A 21,217-nucleotide genomic window follows, 5' to 3' on the forward strand; every position below is an offset into this window, starting at 1 on the left:
GAAAGGCCATCAACACCATCCACAACAGAAGCACAAAGGCAGCAGCAGTAGTTCTTGAGAGCAGGTTTGTTAGCGAACAGCTATCAAAGCAAGAGTGTGTTGCAGCAGATAGAGAGGAAAACCAAAAGGGAGTTCAGGGCAAGCAGAAAAAAAGAAACACTTTCAAATAAAAAAACAGGGTTCCAATGCAGCCCAGCAGTTTTGTAATAAACAGACTAGCAGAACTGTCCAGTAGGAGGCCTGCTGCAGACGGCCAAAGTTAAGGTGCGTCACTTTGCCTGCGGCCCAACTAAACAGTGTGGAATAAGACAAATGCAAGAAGTGAAAGAGGGCTCAGGCAGTTCACCCATCTCACAGAGCAGCTTTGATGTGCATGGGAATTTACCCTTACAGCATTTTCAGATGAGAATTAAATTTGAGCAACAATGTTTGATCAGGCAGTCCCAAAGGTTTCCAGCTAGAGAAATTGATGTGAGCCATGTTATCTCTCACAATTAAATGTATGCTTGTTCATTCAACATAGTAAGATTACAGTATACTATAGGAAAAACTGTATTAGTGCTATTTTGTGGTCTCCAGACACTACTTTATTTTTCTGTATGTATATTAAGAAATCCAAAAGCATTTTATACATTATACAAGATACTTAAGGCTCAGATGGTTCCTTGTCGAAATACATTTTACATTGAACAGTACTGGAATAAATATTTTAAATAATGTAAGCTCACAACTTGTCTTAGTACTTGTTAGTTTTCTAAAACAATTTGTCTTTTTGTGGTTTGTTTTTTGTAATATTACGTAACGATTTTCAATTACTTAATACGTTATATAGTATAATAAGACACTAGAGTGTAAAACTGCATCAGCGGACAAGCTGCAGAAGGAACAGGCAGCACTTATTTTTTTACATTTTCTGTCCTTGGATTTCTTGTACATTTAATGAAATTATATTTCAGGGCAGTTTGTATTCAGGATTTGAGACTTTCTAACATGTCAAGGCATTATACTTTCACCCCTGTATGTTGTTAAGACTGCGTACTAGAGCCCAGCAGATTTGCTTGACAGTGCTTTATCATATTTTGTTTAGTTTCATCACAGTTCTTAATCGTCAATAGTTAACAGGATTGTTGCTTTTTTCATATTGGGTAGAAGATGAAGGTGAAAGTTTTACCAAAATCTTTCAGCTTTGGTAAAGAAGCAGGTTTATCTGTCGAATAAATATTTTAGGGGGCAGAATGTTAATGGAGCATTGAGATCATGAATTTGAATACTTTTTGAATTGAGGGGTATGCAACAAATGCAGACAAGTGCAGTGTGTTACATTCTGGTAGCAAAAACATAATCTATGAATACAAGGAGAAACACTGAGCTCGAAGAAACTAAGCAAAGATTTAGTTGTTGACACTTTCATCTTCTAGTGCAGGGGTTCATGAACCCCTAGGGGTTTGTGACGGTACTGCAGGGAGTTTGTGTGATTGTGTTGGAAATGTCTGTCAAATTAAATTCAATTTTAAAAAATATATTTTTTTAAAGTAAAATATATTACATTAAAACAATCAAGTGTAACACTTTACCATGACTTTGTATACAAAAAACCAACGACAGAATTAGCTGATAGAATTAGCCTTACATTTATTGAAAGGTTTGATTTAGTTAAAATCTCAAGAGGGTACTTGAGGCAAATAATTTAGGTTGAAGGGGTTCAGCTGCCAAAAAAGGCTGGGAACCCCTGTTCTAGGCAGTCAAGAAGCAATAAAATGAAAAATAGAATGTTAAAGTATATAGTTGTATGATGCACCAGATTCTGGAAATGCCACAATCTAATGCAAATGGCACAATCAGCTAGTGGCATTCAATTAGCTACTTTAGAATAAATAAGAATGATTTACATTTGCATAATGCAATGCTAATAAAGCCTTTTCTAAGATATTTCTGTAGAAATCTTGATGATTAAATGTGCATTAGCTTATTAAAATATTTCTATTGCCTAATTTTATGTTTTCATGTGCCTTTTGGGTAGTTAGTCCTACAATATTGAAACAGCAAATTTCCCAAATGAAAAACTAAGTGAGGGTGTAGTATTGTGGGACATTAAAGGCATGGTTTTGTAGTTGTATACAGGTCAGGCAGGTATTATGTCTCATCTGAAGTACGGTACCATTTTTCTACAGTATAGTGTCCCATACTGGCATTAGGACACACACAGACCACAGGGTGAGCGCTCCTTACTGGTCCCACTAACACCTCTTGCAGCAGCAACCTTAGTTTTCCCAGGAGGTCTCCTATCCAGGTACTGACCAGGCTCACACCTGCTTAGCTTTAGTGGGTGGTGAGTTGCAGGGTGATATAGCTGCTGGCTGGTAGGCACTTCCAATTTTGAATAGAAAATCTCACACATTAGGGCGTTGGACCTTTGAGAGATATGTTAGTAATTGACGTAGATAAAAACCCTGCAGGATTTCCTCGCAGCTGAATCAATGGGTCACAGACAAGTACTTGTAGCTTGCCACTTTTCAAAGTGGTAAAAGGCTTGTTACCTCAATGAGCGCAAAATAATAAACAGTGCCTCTGTAGCAAAAAGAACACGATGGCTTAATGCATACAGAAAATAGCAAATGGCAGCACATTTAAAGCACAAAGCTCTTCCTTCAAAACTGTTCAGAGTGTAAATGAAGTGATATTACAGATTTGATTTTAAAGTTTTTTTTAAAAAAAGGACTTCGCTAGTTTATTTTGCCATTAAAGAACTAGTCACAAAAACTGCTCCCCTTCAGAATATTTATGTTTGTGGTTTTGTACTGCTTTGATTTCATTTGTAAACATGATACTACTGTTTTGATTGTTTCACTCTTTTGCTGGCCTACAGTAGTGTAATGATTGATCTAAAAAGCTGAGACCTGGACTGATAAAGTTTTTGGCACAACTTAGTCATATAATTTGATCTGCACAGCTGGAACTAGTTTTTAGCTGTTAGCTAGTAGGTTATATAGTAATGAGAACAGATTTCATTATAAAGAAGTAAAATTAATAAGCTGTTTTGTTGAATGTTTGGTGGGAACACCCACTTTTAAATTGACACTTAACTTAAAGTGCTTATATCTTGAAAATGTGTAAATGTTTTACTGAGTTGTGTGAGAATAGATGAGTGACATTGAAAGCCTTTTTCTAAGCAGAACTTCAAGAATGATTCTGCTTTAACTTATCTGAGGTAAACTGAGACAATTCAGCTCAGTAGTTAACCAGCAGAAGAAGATATTTGAGATGCTAGATGACTAGTGTTGCCTCTGTCAAGTTTTAACTGAGACAATTACATTACAATTTGTTTCTGAATAGGATACACACCACAATTATGTTAGTAGGCTCAAGTAACATTTTTGTAGTATAGAAAATTAATATTTTAGACAGAAATAGTATAGTGGCCATTAATATGACCACTGATTGTGCAAGAAATTACTGAAGGATTATATGTGTACATATTGCAATTAAATAACTTATATATAGTGGAAATGTATATCTTTTTAGAAGAGTTTTATAGGAGTATTTTGATTTCATGACTACTATACAGATTAACTCCAAATAATATATTTGAAATTTCCAGCACCTGGATTCAGCTCCTAACATCCTGCAATGCCTGATATCCAAAACTGATTGCACAGCTTTTATGTTATAAAGCCACACGGTGGTGCTATTGGGCTGCATGGTGCTTGTCTAGTTAAGAGAACTGTGTGTCATTGAGCAGACTTGGGAGCTCTGAGGCTCTGCACTTCAAAGCAGAATTAATGCTTTCATGGAAACAGATGGTCCCTGAAATCCCAGGTAACCGGTATGATTCAGATTGTCAGGAGTTTTGTGACATAAGAGTTTGAGATTCTGTCATTAGAGCACAGGCAAATGCACACTTTTATAGTGATTCAAAGCCCAGTGTGCTATAACAGTAGGGCATCTGATGCTCTCCTAGCTCACTTCAACTTCTGCTTTCTTTTTTTGAAATGCCCGATATTTATTTTTAAACTTTTGCCTTCTTGCATTATATTTAATGAATGAGTTTTGGATGACAGAAGTACCTTTTCTGGACAAAGCAACTGTAATGCATTATGGTTGGGTAATTATTTGCATGACTAATTTGTGATGTCTGCTTGATGTATGAAACCATTAAGGTGGAGCACGTTTCTGTTATTGTTCCGTTACTGGGTTTTCAGATGTGTTTTGAAGGCGTTTACATAATAAGTTCCTTTGCAGTAGGATGGCGGGCGGAAGTGAGCCACGTATGTCATTGCAGGAAGTGGCGGTTGCTCTTGTTTCCGGCTTATCTGCCATGGGGCTGATCAACAACTATCAGGTGCTTTCCTAATGTGGAGGGGAAAGAAGCCCTGATTTTCTTCAGTTTGGGGGAATGCTACTTACCATACAGTGGTATGGTGATAACATGCAGATGTGGTAGATCTGTTGTCTCCTGAACGTGTCCAGCGACATATGAAGTTTCATGGAGAATGAGGTAGGATGTGCTACACCAATACATTTGGTACAGTTGCTGGGGGAAGCAAAAAAGTTATTTCTTGGTTATGGTATAAACAGAGTATTCACGTGGAATGGTTATTGATTCTGTTAAGGAAGGTTTACTGTACTTTGTGCATTCTTGGGCACAGAATTTGCTTGTATGTTAAGACGAAGGAAAAACTTAATTTTTCCTTCCCAGAAATGTCAGATTTATTGCCAGATGGCTTGACTTGAAAATGTTCTGAGCTTGCCGCAGTAACAAAGTATCTAAAGGTAAAGAAGTCAATAAAGGGCTCGTTTGTCTCATCTTTTATATCTCCATAACAGTTTAGTATCCAGCCTTTTGTATTTTTTACATTTGCTTTGTTATTTCACTTTGCATTTGTGAGTTAAATTGTTAATAATTTAACATTTGTGTTCTTCTTTAGGAGAAACTGCATATATGGTTAGTTTTTGCTGCACTTTAACCCATAATCTGTTAATGATGGCAGTATAATGAAATATTGGTCCCTTGTGTTAATTAAATAAAATGTTTTAAATGGTCTTTACAGAATCTCGCAAGCCATTGAAAGTGCTGTACAAACTTTTTTTGGTCTAATACCAATTTAATTATAAGAAAACCTTCTTTGTTATTAACCCAACAACAGAAAATTATGTACTAAACATTTCATTTACTTTAAAAAAAAATTTATTTACATTTGCTGCTCTTGAAATTTTAAACGAGGAGAAAATTGGAATGGTGCCTTCCTCATAATCAATTTGCAGAGTAATTTTTGAATTTGATATAATGTAAGACCAAATGACTAGACTTGAATTGAAATAAGATGTTTAGAAAAGCAGCAGATTGAAGTTATTTATGTAGCATTGTCTCCTTTTTTTTTTGCAGACTATTACCACACTTGCTTCCTTTGCCTGTTATTCACTGAGCAGTGTTTTTTTTGTGTGTGTAACACTCCTGCTTACTGCTTTCTCCTGCAGCCTGGTATCGTGTCGCCGTTCAAGCGCGTCTTCCTGAAGGGAGAAAAGGGGAGGGACAAGAAGGCCCAGGAGAAAGTGACAGAGCGCAGGGCCCTGCACACCGTCCCGCTGTCCCTCCCAGACCACCGCGTCGACCCTGACATACTGCTCAACGACTACATTGAAAAGGAGGTCAAGGTCTGCATTCTTTTACCATTATGCAAGAGGAAGAGAGTTGTTTGCTTCCTTAGCCTCCTCTTATTTAGTTTAAGTTTCTCTTTTTTTTTATCAAACCTTTCTGATTTAAAGTGTTGCATTTAGCTCAGTACGGAACTTACAAGTGGATTTTAAGATGTTTAATTGCAGAATGCTCAATCACACAATAATCTCAAAATGTTTGTTAATCTAGCAGAGTTACCATAAATGTTGCACTACATTGTCTCCACTACTAGAGGTACTGTACACCTACATTTTAAAATACCATAGCAGGTTTTTACTTCATGTTTAAATAATCAGTATTTTTGTACGGCTTTATGTAAATCAAAGATCTAGATTCTGGTACAGTTAGTATACTAGTCAGATTTGCATAAGCTATCAAATGAGGAGTTTTAGTTAATACTATAGAAGGAAAAAATAAATTCCAAAACGATTTAGTTAAATCCCAATACTGGGCAGACACTTGGCTGATGGTATTTAACATAGTCAAGTTCAGGGTGTAACATGCAAGTAGTAAACCATAAGTATAAAATGAGAACCACCGAGCTACAAGAGGCTACTTGTAAAAAAGTCTTGGATGTTAAATTGTCACCACTTACACTTACAGATAAACTGTCGGTCTATGTAGTTAAGTATAGAATTCAAATCAAGAGATGTTAAAATTCCACAGTGCTTTAGTAAGTCCTTATTTACAGTATTGTGCACAATTTTGGTCATAATATCCCAAAAATATTGCTAAGAACATTGTGGAGAATAGTAATCAGATGTATTCCAGGAATATCCTATACTGACAGGCTAAAAGAACTGGACCTTTTTAGTCCTGAACAAAGAAGACTGCTATGGGACTTGGTATACGTATTTCAAATCCTCAAAGGCATAGAAAATGTCATTCCAGTGGAATAAAGAGTGAAACACAAACCAGACGGCGCAAGTGGAGACTATGTTAAAGTTGTTTTAAAACCAAGAACAGTCGACACTTCCTTACCCAAAAGATTATCGATGTATGGCTGCCCAGTCATGTGGTTGAAGCCGACTTCAAATTGTTCTCTTTTTTATGTTTTCATGTAGTAGAGGGATATAAGTGTTAAAAGAAAAGAGAAAACATTCAGGGATAATTATATTTTATTGAAGTTTTATTTATAGTTTTTATAGTATTTATAGTATATATAAATACCAGTTTTTTTATTTTTTAAAAAATATACACAACAAATTGCATCTCTAAATACTAAATTAGAAAACAAAGCTTTACAGTAAAAAAGTATTTCTAATTACTTAGAAACTTTCAAGTTATCACTCAGAAATAAAGAGGGAGTGCCAGAAACTTTAGACATGTCTAAAACCCTTCCATTCACTCACTATCAGTTAGCAGCTTATCCTGGTGCAGGCTGTGGCAGAGAAAGTGTCTGTTCCCTAGACGCGGGTAGCAGGGCAGAACTGAAACCATATGGCAGCTGTCACCCTGAGCAGGACGCAGTGACCATTCGCAAGGCCATGAAGAAGTGAACAATTTTCAATACCCAATCAAATCTAGGTAGCATGTCTCCTTCAGAAACTGGAATTCTGGGGAACAAGAATTCAGGACAGCTTGCAAACTCTGCATAAATTCGAAAGCTGGAATCGATTGCACAACCTAGGTGTTGCGAGGCATTAGTGCTAACCTCACTACCCTGTCATAAACCGCAAAACTCTACAACTTCTTTTAAATATGAAACCGAGAGCGAAAACAGGAAATGTTAGCTTTTAAGTTGGATAATATTGTGCGTTATGGAGGGTGTTAAATTAATGTAAACAAAAATCTTGTACCAGATTAAAATATAAGATAAAGCCATTAGAGTCATGAATGAAAACTGAGCAAATGAGCAAGGTAATGCTAATTTCTAGACACAAACCTTCCACAGTACACTCTGCTCTCTGATGCTAAAACTAATACAAAACTGAGAAATCTGTCTCTAAACTTCATATTGCACCCAAGGGTTACAAGTTTTATGCAAATATACTGTATTCTTTTTGCTGAATATACTAAAAATACTTTCTATACTGACTCTAAAGCATTTAACAGGACTGGCCCAGATAACAGTTAAGCTTTGACAAATATTTGAATGTTGGAGTTAAGTACTGTATAAAAACATAAGAACAGTTATAAATGAGGACTTTCAGCCCATCTCTGGCCAATATGGTAGTTAGTAGCTAACTGATCCAAAGATCCCATCAAGTTGAGAATTTTATATATTTGGAACAGCTCACCATAGTGAAATCTTTTTATGTAATTCAGTTGTTTTTATAATTCAGTACAATTAATGGCACCATTTAAGTAACACAAATCTTAATTTAAATTAAAATCATTTGGTAGTTTAATCAATTTCCAACCTCTAGGTTCCCCATTACTTACAGTAACATCTTGGAAGTTTTTCTCGTGACACACAGGGGCATACTGTCCAGCATCGGTAGATTGTGTCTGCCTGTGTGATATGTGATCATGAAGGATATGAATCCTGTCCTTTTTTTCCCCAAGAACACTTCATGATTCAGCAGGATCACCGATTACAGATGTAGAGGTTTTGATGGGTTCACTGAGACAATTATTAATTGTAGCAGTAATCACGAGGTTGTTCGTTGGGGCTTTTAGAAAATCAATCGTCAGAACAACTAACAACGCACACACACGGGTTCAATACACGGGATACATTTATTAATATAACTGTGCAACAAACATATACTAGTCTGCCTGGATACGAGCGGCAGACCTTACGGTGAGGGTTATCAATATACAAGGTATATAATCTCGAAGAGATGCAAACACAAAGAGATACACAACAGAGAATATATGTCAATATATATCGTTCGGTTACCAAATCGCTAATCAGTGTTATTACCCACTGTTACTCTAAACTCGGAAGTAAATACATTACTCATGAATTAAATTGATAACAACTTGTGTTGAGGTACAATTGAATTCTCGAGACGCAATGTAGAACATGGGGTTTACTTATCCACTGTGTTTGGATTTGGAGTTTCCCGGCACGAACACCAAACCAGCTGACAGGCTCTGTTGCAGCCTCTGTTGCAGCGGTTGTCCAATGGGCGTTGTGACGGCGTCCTCTGGCTACCGGCCAACCAGTCGAGGTGCAGCTCGGAGTAGGACGGGCGGAGGAATCTAACTGCGGCGCGCAGGGCAGTCGTTGCTCCGAGGGGATCTACCAGCAGTCCGGCTGGCTAGTAGAAAGTCTCTATGCACAGAGTGTGACCGCGAGTCCTCACAAGTCACTCTTTTGCCTGGGAAGAAACTGGTTCGTTCCCGGTCCAGCGCTGCTTCTGAATAAGCTATTCAGGTTGTCGACGAGGGTCCAACTGTAGGCTGCCGTTGATCAAGCGGAGCATTCACGTTGGCAGAATTCTGAGTACGTACGGGATCTTCGGCCTCGCGCTTTGAACAAAGTCCAAGTCCTTTTGCAGACAACAGCAGTTGTCACGTGATTGTCTCTGAGGATGCGCGAAAATGGCCAAGGAGAGCCCAGAACTGAGCTTGCGCTCCCTTTTTGATCAAGACCCAGATGTGTGCTGATTGGTTGAGAGTTTGGCGGGCATTGGAGACCCACGTGGTATTACCACGCCTTGCCAGTCCCTGATTGGTTGGTCAAGGTGAGATATAAGTCACTTACTCTTGACACTTAGGAATGCAGTCCAGATGTCCATTCGGCACTCCCTAGACTGATAGGCGCCAATGCATGACCATTGATCATGATAGCCAGGCTTAGCTAAGTGCATCCCCCCTTTGGGAGCTGGTTTCTTATCACAAGAAAACATCTTAAATCAGCTTGCATGAATTCTTTCTCTGTGGCTGCACCACAGAGATGGAGGGTGAGATGGGGCCTCTTTTAGGAGCATACCAACGCTTAATTCTGTCTTATTAACAAGCATTGCCGCTACACAGAGATGATTGAGTTATGATAATTTACCCTTTTTTACAGTATTTGGGGCAGCTCACATCAGTACCAGGATACCTGAATCCATCCAGTCGGACTGAAGTATTGCATTTAATTGATAATGCAAGGGTGAGAAACTGGATTAATATCTGTCAACTTTTTCAGGCAAAGATTTGCTATACAAAACTTAAACCATGTTAAAGTGAAGAGTAGTTGTATACAGGCAAGTAAAATTAGTTAATACAGGCACATTTGTTTTGTTATTCTACTGTCTTTATCTGTCTCTCTTCTCATTGTTAAACACTTTTTTATGTTTATCATCTTTCTAACAAGAGAAACCAAAATCTCTCTTCCCTTTGTTGATTACTTTAGCAAACTCTTGTACATCATAGTATGTGGAATATTTATGTTCACTACTTTTTTATTACATTAGCAGTCTTACTTGCGCTTACCAGATGAATGTGTGAAATATTACTGGTACATTTACAACAAACTGAAATAAATTAGCAATAAAACATGAAGCAATAGAGCATTAACATTTCATGTAAATGCAATTACTGACTTGTTCATAAAATACATTTTTCTTGACTTGTGTGATGTATATTTTACCAGAGTTTCTACAATGTATAACGACCTTTCCGTTGGGATAATCATTAGATTTTGGGCACAACTCTTATTTTTCCCCTGGATAGCTAAGCTTATTGGCTGCATGGGTTTTCGGTCTGAAAAGGAAGCTGAAACAGTATGTTTTGTTTAGAAAGCTCACCAGCTCCCTGGCCAGCTCACAGCAGAGCAGGATGCTGTGGTCAGCCTGTCTGCATACAATGTTAAACTGGTATGGCGGGATGGGGAGGATATCATACTCAGGGTTCCCATCCACGACATCGCTGCTGTGTCCTATATCAGAGACGACTCCCTGCATCTGGTAGTGCTAAAGACAGGTAATTCTACTAGCTGGTTATGACACCGCTATTCAGAGCATTACAACAAGTTAATATAGTGTTGTGAGAACACTTATCAGAAGAATTTTTACTATACAAGCCCCAGGCAAATGCGAAGTACTGTAAATATTTTAAAAGTGATAATTGTAGAATCATAAATAAATGGAAAATGTACTGTTTCTCTTTATAATATTTTATCCAGATTGATTTAATTTTTAATGCAGGTTATAGCCTATATATTATAACCCAAGAATAATATAAGAAAAATGCATTAAACTGTGGAATTAAAGGGACTGCAAAAGGTCAATTTGGAAGAAAAAGCAGTATAATATTGAACTTAGATAGTTTTTATTAGAACTTAGACCTATTTATTAGGCTTAGTTTGTTAACTGCATGAAATTGCTGTCATTACTAAAACTATATTAATATCCGTTATAGATATAGTGCTACTTTACATAGCACACGTTCAGATTAGATCATTCAGTGTGTTTGAAATGGTACTGGTTTATCTTGTGCATCAAACTTAATGATTAATAATGGTGGTCAAGCTAATGAAGCCTTAATGCATTGCTCTTTGTTATTTTGTAGTCCATTCCCTGTCTGAAGGCCTATACTCTATTTTGACTAGCTCAGGAACCCGGAAGCTCACCCTGTTCCAGTACATGTCCTGAGGTTTCCAAATCTCAAACGCTGGGATCCTTGTCAGAGAGTGGTGCTGTGCTGGTTGAAGTCTGCTGTCTGCTTGTCCTGGCTGCAGAGAATAAGGTAAATGTCCCCTTGTTTCTGGGACTGGGATATGTCCTTGGTGAGTATGCTGATGTCTTATGCACAGTATAGTGATTACAACTGATTTCAATTACATTTATTCTAGGCAGCAGCTGAGGAACTCTGCTTACTTCTCAGCCAAGTCTTCCAGATTGTTTACACAGAATCAACTATAGACTTTTTAGACAGAGCAATATTCGACGGGGCCTCTACGCCTACAAGACATCTCTCTTTGTACAGTGGTGAGTACGTGCTGCTTCTTAACAGTGTTGAATGTGGCCTCTTTCGGCAAAACCACATTTCCATTTAACTATGTCTTGCATGTTGCTGTTCTAGTGCATCTCTGTTACGGCTGCATTTTGGGGTCTAGTGTGGGAAAGAAAGTCTTTGGTTTTTGAACAAATGTATCAGCTCATTTCAGGTTTGGTAATAAGACCTTGAGTTGAACTTCAAACATGGTTTCCATACTACCACAAAGAAAACAACTTTTCAGACTATGGGTTTACTGTGAATTGATAGACCTTTTTGTAATGCTGAGCAGTGTTCCTTTCATTTTGTTTGTCAAATTACAATGGTTGATGTTTTTTACTTTGAATTTTGTAGATGATTCCTCTAGTAAAGTCGATGTTAAAGAGGCCTTTGAAACAGAAGCAAGTACATTGTAAGTATTTTTATCGCCTTTTCAGAATATCCTTTAGAAATCTCCATTGTAATTGTACCAAATTATACCAATACCTCCAAAGTGAGGTGGGATGGATCAAGACTCCCTGGGATGGATGTAGATTTCCTTTCCATCTCCCTTTTATTAAATTTTGGATTTGTGAGATGCAGCTAGATACATAAATATGTTTTCTAACATAAATAGGTTACTTTTTTCCTTTCAGGAGGTGTTTTATCCATTTATAAATTGTCAGGTATCCTTTATATATATATATATGCTTTGTTGTAACTTCAGAAAAAAATGAAATTTTAATCCTCCTTGACTTGTGTAATCTTGTGCAATAAAGTCAAACAAAAAGCAGTAAGTTGGCTATTCTATTACAGCTGATTTGTTCTGAGTTCTGAATTTGCTGTAAAGTATGTCCACTCCTGAATATTTTGTTGTGGCCAGTCAGCTTTTAAACCATGAACTCAGCCTTCTGAAGATATTAATTTGTATACAATCTATACTGGGCAGTAAGGTTTGCAGACGAAAGTGTTTGAACCTGCTTTCTTTAGCTCCTTCCAGGGCTCCCTAGATACAGGGGGGAATTCACCCTCATCCTCATCCACCCCAGCCTCCCCCCAACCAAAGACAGTTAGCGAGAGTGAGCTGAGCACCACTGCCGCCGAGCTGCTGCAGGACTACATGATGACGGTAAGAGGGGCTTGGGCCTGCTCAGTTAGGGAGCATAAATGATTGCATGAATGATGCACAGGGAATGGTTACCATTTTCATATAGGTACAATAGAAACCACTTAAGACACCCTTGTGGAGTGAACAGTCATTATCTCTCAATCTCTTTCTACTTTGAACAGTTTGTTCATAATGGACACATAAAATCAAACGAAAGATGTATCCTCTTAGACTACCCTCTTCTTTGTGTATTTCTTTGTCAGTTTGGGATTTATAGAGCAGCATCCTGCTTTTTCCTAATTCTCTTTGTCTGGCTTGTAGAGATATGAGATAAGAGGGATGTGGGGTTCTGCAGACCTTCTACATTATTTACTTTTTCAGCAAGTGACAGTTCATTTCTCTGAGACATTTTCAGCTCAAGTTGCTTTTTTGTTAAGTCGTTCACCTTCCAGAAAACGGGTAGGAAAGCCCACCAATGCCATCAAGCTAAAGAAGAATTTTATTTTTTATCATGCCCTACAAACAGAAATTGACTTGAATGTTTAAATGGAGAAAAATGCTTTACTGTTAAAGCATTTCATTAATTCTCTTGATTATTGATCACCTGGCCTGTTCTACATTCTTTTTGATTTTTATGTTTTGTGTTGCATGTGAATGAGTTTTACTGATTTAGCTCACTTTAGAAAATATGGGAATGAAACTATGGTTAACTGGACATACACGTAGATTTTGTGAATATTAAGGAAGATTATTTTTATCATTTTCAAATGAACACTTTCATTTGTCAGAACACAAGAACTCCACATTTTGAAGAAGATTTAAATTAAAAAATGTTTGTCAAGTGGTATAACGCTATTCTTCTGGCACCTGTAGCTGCGGACAAAGCTGTCATCCCAAGAGATCCAACAGTTTGCCATGCTGCTCCATGAGTACAGGAATGGCTCCTCCATCCATGAGTTCTGTATCAACCTACGCCAGCTTTATGGAGACAGCAGGAAGTTCCTCTTGTTAGGTGACTATGCTGGGAGTAGGATCGGGGGACATAATTTTGGGCTGCTTTTTCTTTCCTTTATTTCCATTTGTAAACGTATACACTATAATAATCTGTTGTATAACTTAGTGGTGTCTGAGTTTTACAAAATGCATATTTAAAAAATGTTTAGGCTATTTAAATCAATATGCAATACAGTACTGACATTGTTTTATCATGGTTGTTCCTTTAGCAATCTACTTACAAGGTTTCCTGACAGTTCTTTACTAAACTTTCTCCTTTACATTCCATTCCCAGGACTCAGGCCATTTATCCCAGAGAAGGACAGCCAACATTTTGAAAATTTCTTGGAGACAATTGGGGTGAAGGATGGCAGGGGCATCATCACTGACAGTTTTGGGAGGTACCGACGGACAATGAGCACAGCCTCCAACTCCACTACCAATGGCAATGGTGCAGCTGGTGGCTCCGATGACCATTTAGTGCCCTCTGAAGGCGATGAGTGGGACCGCATGATATCAGACATCAGCAATGACATTGAGGCACTGGGCTGCAGCATGGACCAAGACTCCTCCTGAGGAAGGGGGCTGGGGTGGGGGGCGGTGAGGGTCATGGGTATGGATGGATATGGATTTTGTGTATGGACACCATTTGGTCTTCATTGTACCACCATTTTGCACTGCCTTCTTTTCTGTAACTCCTTGTTGCAGTTTACTCCTGTAATGGTCAGATAGGTGGCTTCTGCTTCCACAGTTTTATATGGATGAGCAAGCTTTCCACTATGAGCTGTATACACAGCTTCCAAAAAATGTAGTAAATCATGGCCTAGATGTCCCTGACTGAGCCCATGTATAGTAGTAGTAGAAAACAAAAGTAGCAGCAAAACTGTAGATTTATATCTTCATGTGTTATATGTAGACTGAAGTCATATTTTCCTCTTTGTCTGAACCCCTCATACTTTTTAATCATGTTAATCATACTTTATTCAGTTAATCTGTAGTGTAGTTTCTTAACATTTCTAGTCTTCTGTTATTGTTAGCATTAAAGTCATCACACTTAACGCTGTATCTTATACCTAAATTCTGGTATCCATTGTAAAACAGAGACAAGTTACGACATTACCCTGCACAGTATTTTTTGAATACACTTCAAACAGTACTTATTCAATGCTTTGATATCTCAGAGTTAATAAAAGCAACCCTTTTTCTTCACTACCTAGGACACCACCCTAACATTTAATCTTTAAAAACATTCTTCGTGAATTAGCATTAGTTGGTGCATGTCATTTAAATAAGGCTTCTGTCCATAGTTTTAAAAGAAAAATACACTTTACACAAGACCAATCAGTGGTTGATAAAATAACATTGTTATTATGATATTAAGCTTATTCAGCATTTCCAAGTCTTAAATGACTGGAAAAATTATGAGTGTAAAATAAGTTTTAACAAACCACCTTTACCCAGCAGTCTGTGCACACAGACAGAACCATTTTAAGACAGTTTTGCTTTTTCTAAAACACTCTTCTTTGAACTAGAACATGCAATATTTGAATAATTTTAAATATTATTCAAGAGTGAATGAATATAGCGCATTCATGTGTTAACTGTTTAAGCTGCCTTGACCATTGTTTTCCCATTGCTCAACAGTGTTTCAGAACATTGGGAAAAAATACAGTATGAAGCAGGATTATTTGCATCTGCAAAACTAGTCAGATAATAGTTTATTTTTATCTAATTGTTTTTACCATAACAGGGTGCCTAACCATGTTAAACAGCTTGTCTCAGGGGTAATGAATAACAGTTTTTTTTGGTGGTAGGAAGTTTGGATTTGCTTGCCAAGAATGAAACCATTTCTCACTTCTTGCTTTTTTTGTTCAATTTTAGCTCAGCTTCAGTTTTTGCCTTTCCAACTTCTTCATGGCAAAGAGAAAGTAACTTGGCACTCGAACAAAAGTGATACTATTTAAAGTGATTTAAAAACAAACCTGATTTAATGTACTCCATGCTGATCTGTTCTTGTCACTGGAAATTTATGCATCATGAAAAGTTTTGATTTTAACAACCTGCATTAATAGGATGAAAATAGAGCTCTCATTGCTTAACAGTTGAATTTCCCTTACAAGACTTACAAGCTATGGAGTCTCATACAATAAGAAAACACCAGCGTCTTGATGTTTTGAGCATGCTACCTTATTTTGAATACATGTACCAAATATGGCATATTTAGAATTTCAAAAAAACAATTTGCTTTACTAATTCAGTGAAGCTTGTAAGCAATCTGTGGGTTGTACAACCTAATTTATCTACCTATTACGCAAAGCGAGTCTTATTTCTGTCCCTTAAATTGTGGAGTGTTGCAGTTATGTGTTAAGATACAATGAGAAGGCATTGATTTTCAAAACGGAAAGCAGATGATTTTATCTTCAGTATCTGTGCTGAAGAAGTGTATTTTTTGACCATCTGTGATCTGTAGCTTTTGAAAAGGAAATTATTTTTTGTTTTCTTACAAATTGCTTTGTATTTAGTGCTGAGTACATGCATTGCCACAGGGAGCTGAATTTAGGGTCCTAAAACTGTATATCATCATTGGAGATGTATGTGAACGGTACAGCATGACAAATGGGCCAGGAAATACGTAGGCCATTTCACTTTTTCCATTTTGCTCTCTTTAAATTGTGGAATTCTGAGATTCAAGACTTAAGATTTTTGTGGTGCCCTTAATGCAGGTGACCCTGCTTTTTCATCTGATCATCATGAGAGGTGCCGCAAGTATCCATTTTTGTGTCTGAGCATACAGTGGCTGTGAATTCTTAAAGGCCCATGTGTTTGATTGCACTGTGAATTAATGTCTTTATAAAAATGTTTTGATAAAAAATGTTTTGAGGCAGTGTAAAAAATTGATTTTATATTTGTCTGACAGTTCAGCTAAATGTAATTTGTTGAGCTAAACGTGCTGGTTGTTTGCCCATTTCTGGTCATTTGCAGTTGCAGATGTAGTTATTGGCACTCTTCATTTGATAGTGTTATTTTTAAAACTTAATAACAGTGTTATAAACACATATGAAGTTGCTGGTGTTAAGTTTTTTAAATCCTGTCTGAAGTTAAATTGACTCAAGATTTACTGCTAGAATGAATGATTAAACTTTGTACAGATATTAAGTAATCTCTGTAAATATATCAAGGATAAATATGCATTGTGTAACAAAATATATTAAGATAAAAGAAATATGAAATAAGACTTTCAAATTAAGGACATGCCAGTAATTTTCCTTTCGACTGTATGGTTAAGTCGTCATTGTTAAAAATGACTGATGGACTTACTTGTCTCAAGAAATTCATTCTTCAGTTCTTATATTTCCTAAACCTAAGGGGTTATTTTTTATGTTTACCTTCCCTCAGTGAAAAATTAGATGCTGTGTTTACAGTATCTGCATTACAACTTATAAAAGGGAAATGTAATTATCCCAAATCTGTGCTGTTTGCAAATACTTCTTGTTTTCATTTTAGAGTTCCCTTTCTTCTTTCTTTCTTTAAACACTAATAAATTCAACGTCACCATAAAGAAAAAAAAATCATAATTTTAAATCCAAGCTCACATGCATTAATTATGTTAAGGGATATTTTTCCTCATGATTTTTTATAACGTATCATTCTTAAGTATCATTTTGGTTTCAGCAAGAATTCAAGAATGCAGCTATGAAACCTTTATATCTTTTAAGCAGATATAAGACAGCTAGCTAATGTTTTTAATTCTCTGTGTTTGAAGTCAAAATACCCATCTGCAAGCTGATCTCAATTGGTGTTATTGATCATGGCTGAAACGAAAGGAAAATCTTAAGAATTTGTCATTTAAATTGTAAAGAATAACGCTGGCATCTACATGGCTGCACTTGGTACAAAAAGGAAATATAGAATAACTGCTGGGTTCTTTCACTTCTGATTACAGGATGTTTAGTTTCATAGTGTGAGCTGCCTTAGGTTAAACCATCTTACAAACTCTGTTTCTCATAATCTTTCCCTCTATGGTTTTGTTACTTATACAGTCTTGTATAAGACTCCAGAATTTACCAAAAACCACTGTGAAGTTTCAAAGGTTTTAATAGATGGCTGCTATTCCAAATTATGACTGTGACATTTTTTTTCTTTTAATGGGACTATAACATGGTCCTGATTTTTGACCATGTAGCTAAAAAGGTGGTGTTGATGTCTGTGTAACCTTGAAGCATTTCCGCTACCAGCCTTGAAAGAATGAATCGTTAACTGTATAGGTAGTTGTATAATAAACTCCATACTTGAGAATTGATTCAGAATAGATTTACTGGGGTGCTCTAAATATTAACTTTATAAATATAAGCCACTTATATCTTTCATCATACCTTACAAATTTTCAAAGGTCAGATGACCAGGGATAGATAGCAATCACTGCATACATAATGTTTTCATAGTTTGTTTACATAATCTATTGCACTCTGACATGCATCTGCAATCCAAGCTGTCAGATTTAGATCTAAATGGAATTTTACAGCTGTGCAAATTATATTCACTCCAAAAGTCTCTCAGCATGTCTTCAGATCTATTAAAATTAATGTAATAGAGAAGTATTAATGTTACATCATTTTCAAATCAACCTTACTAAGTACAAAGGTTCAGGGTTCTTCTTTTATGACACTGCAGTAGCAATTGGTCTAGATTTGATTTTGTTTTTATGAGCATTATTGTACCCGCCATATGAATGATCTGTTTTTTGTTTGGAAAAGACACAATTGCAAAACAAACACCAGATCAGATGTTAATGTTGTGTTATCACTTATTAGTTCATACCAACGTGTCTAACATAGGCAGTACTGACACACCTTGGAGCCTTTATTTTGCAGTAGGTGGCATTTTGTTTCTGCCGACATGCTCTCTGAGGAGTTTTGAAGTCTTGTTTGTATAGCTGAAAATCTGAAAAGGAAATTGAGTTACACAAAGCAGAAAGCAAAGACTCATTTTGGATTACATGAACAAGCTATGACACTTTTAAAAAAAAGTAAATCAGGACATTTGATTGTCCTACTGTGTTTCCCAATGGAAATAATAAATTGGAGTATTTTAATCAATGTATCATTTGAATAAGATGGAAAGAGAGAGCAATAAGCTTTACAATCCTGAAGACAGGTTGGTTTGTATCTTATTTTTTGTGTGCATTTGTTTTGGGGTGAATAATCAAATTATGAGCATCCTTTGGCTCTTAATATTTTATTTTGTAATGCCAGTAAATTCTGTTCATAAACTTTGGATAAAACAAAATCCTTCAAATGCTTCACGTAGAGAAACAAGTGTAAGAGTTGGAGTTAAAGGTCCATGATTTCATTAATATGTAATGTTGCAATAGAGATTTCCTTTGCCATTCAACAGAAAAGGAATTCCCAGAAGAAACGTAATGGTTTGGGAATTTTTGGTGTTCTTGTTATTCCTTTTAACACATTGGTTTCCAGCCTTTCCAAGTGCTGAATTCCTTTTCAATTCCCACACCTGTTTTCAACCACCACATGTTATTGGCTGTTTTTTACACTCCAATAACTATGGAAATTTGATATAATAAAAACAATTCTACAGAGATAGATCTCTATGGAGATCTACACTCCATAAATATTCAGAATATACTGTACAGTGTACACCTTAAATTCAATGCTGTCTTCATTAATTACATCAAATATATTTGTGAAGCAGAACATGTTTTTAAACATGTATTGAGTAACTAAATGAGAAGGCTGGTGCTTTTTCCCCCGTATTCAAAGGTGGGATGTTGGATTGGAGTAATGACAGTTTGGCCTTAAATCCTACTCCACACCACATTTAACTTTTCCACATACTCCCAGTAGTAGTTTTGTGCACTACAGGTTGGAAACATGTTCAAACGGACCTTCATTACAGTTTCTTATGTAATCCTTGCCAATTGGCACATTATTTTTTCAGCGTTTTAGTGTTATCATTTTTTCCCCAGTGTTTTAGATAATTTCTTTACACAGCATGAAAAATGCCTGAAGTGTTCTATAACCCTCACAAGGATAAGCAATTTTCTGACGATAGATGGGTGTTCTTTGGTATGCTTTGCTTTGTACAGTATCTGAGAATGTTTGCTTTTTTCATGGTGTCAGGGTTACCTTTGAGTGCCTTTGATAATTGTTTCTTTGCTTGCTTATGCTTGAGTGTTGTTTTTTTATACCACCAGCTTCTAAGGTTGTCTTTGTATGGCTTTCCCTGCTGATTTTGGTGCAACAGAACAGTTAGGTCATGCTGGTTTGTTAAATCACCACTGTTCAATGTAGGCTGTTTTCATGAGACTTTGTTGGTAGGCAAGTATTTTCCTATTTGGAGCTACTTGCCATAGAATAACAGGGATAAAAGTTATGTGTATGAATCTGAAGAAAATGTCCTGTTTTTTTTTTCTTTGCTGTCAAAGAGGAGGGTCACCTTGAGTGCCTGTGTGATGTGAAAATGAAGACCATCGCATGTGTGTGTGCTCCGATTTCTGTAAAAGTGAAGGACTTTACTTTTTTCCTGCATTCCAGTTCAAGCAATAATAAATAAGGAAGGAACAGAGTGCAAACCTGAGTAGATAATTTTTTTGTTCCTTTAGCATTTCTATTTATTTGCACATGGTTCTCATGTGTTAGTGCTCTAACATGAATCCCTTGTTTTCACAAGGAGCAACATCTGCAAAAGTGGTTGAAACTTTCTGCTCTTAGCAATTACACCTAACTATTGTGCCATCATGTGCCCACCCTCTTCTCAGTATCGTTTGTTAGAAGACATCGACTTGTAGCAGGCTTGGAGAGGCCTTACATACAACTTTCACTTAATTTTATATTTGCGGATTTATATATGGCTGTATATAATGAAATGTCATTTCAGTTGTATGCTTTATTTGTATCTTTCAGCTTTGTGTATAGTTTTTTTTAAATAGATAAAAATGTTACAATACTCATTGGGTTTTGTGTTTTAATTCTTAACGGAGTGAAATAGCGGCCAACAAATTCTGATGCTAAACTTGGCTTTTTAAGTGGAGTGGTCTTCCTTTGTACTCTAATGATGTGGGTCAAGTGACACTGGACACTCAGCTGTTGAAGGGTCAGACATTAAATAGTATCTTGTCTTTTATTATTTATCTGGTGCTTTTACCTGAACCAGTCTAAACTACATCAACATCTGCTTCTGAGGAAGACAACAGGATCTCAGTTTCGCCACCAGATAAAATTGCTTTGTCAACATCTCCACCCAGATGGCAGAGTATAAGCAGTTTGAAAAGCATTCTTCAAGTCTCCTTTTTACCAGAGTTGATCCTTGCACCTGAATTAAAATGACAAAATCAAGTTCTATGTATAAATACTACTTTTTAATATTCATTGCTGGCTTTTTTTTTCTCTACTGGCATCATTGCAAAATGAACCGTCACCGTAGCTCCAGAGTTGCTATGCGTACAGTTTTTAGAAAACAGAATATTAGGATCTGTAGTTAAAAGTGCAGAATTCACATAACGGGGAACTTAATTTTGGTAAAACTGGGGCAACAAAGTGGCACAGTGGTTAGCATTGCTGCCTTGCAGTGCT

General features: G+C 36.6%; 1 protein-coding gene across 3 annotated transcripts in view; it reads left to right on the forward strand.

Annotated features, from left to right (window-relative positions):
* Positions 1-20,595, forward strand: part of ccm2 (CCM2 scaffold protein) — a 35,076-nt gene extending 14,481 nt beyond the window's left edge. The window contains exons 1-10 of one of the 3 annotated variants that reach the window (XM_088624958.1): positions 4,290-4,495; positions 5,476-5,652; positions 9,639-9,722; positions 10,351-10,534; positions 11,163-11,299; positions 11,406-11,541; positions 11,903-11,960; positions 12,518-12,656; positions 13,509-13,647; positions 13,924-20,595. In XM_088624958.1, coding sequence (XP_088481084.1) covers positions 4,484-4,495; positions 5,476-5,652; positions 9,639-9,722; positions 10,351-10,534; positions 11,163-11,299; positions 11,406-11,541; positions 11,903-11,960; positions 12,518-12,656; positions 13,509-13,647; positions 13,924-14,204 — 1,347 coding nt within the window. In that variant the 5' untranslated portion in view covers positions 4,290-4,483 and the 3' untranslated portion in view covers positions 14,205-20,595. Of the gene's footprint in view, positions 1-4,289; positions 4,496-5,475; positions 5,653-7,560; positions 8,220-9,603; positions 9,723-10,350; positions 10,535-11,162; positions 11,300-11,405; positions 11,542-11,902; positions 11,961-12,517; positions 12,657-13,508; positions 13,648-13,923 lie in introns of those variants that run through there. The other 2 variants (XM_088624957.1, XM_088624959.1) reach the window with 2 other exon arrangements.
* The last annotated feature ends 622 nt before the right edge of the window (positions 20,596-21,217 follow it).

Source organism: Lepisosteus platostomus, chromosome 3 (assembly GCF_059453375.1).
Source record: "Lepisosteus platostomus isolate fLepPlt1 chromosome 3, fLepPlt1.hap1, whole genome shotgun sequence".
NCBI lineage: Eukaryota > Metazoa > Chordata > Actinopteri > Semionotiformes > Lepisosteidae > Lepisosteus > Lepisosteus platostomus.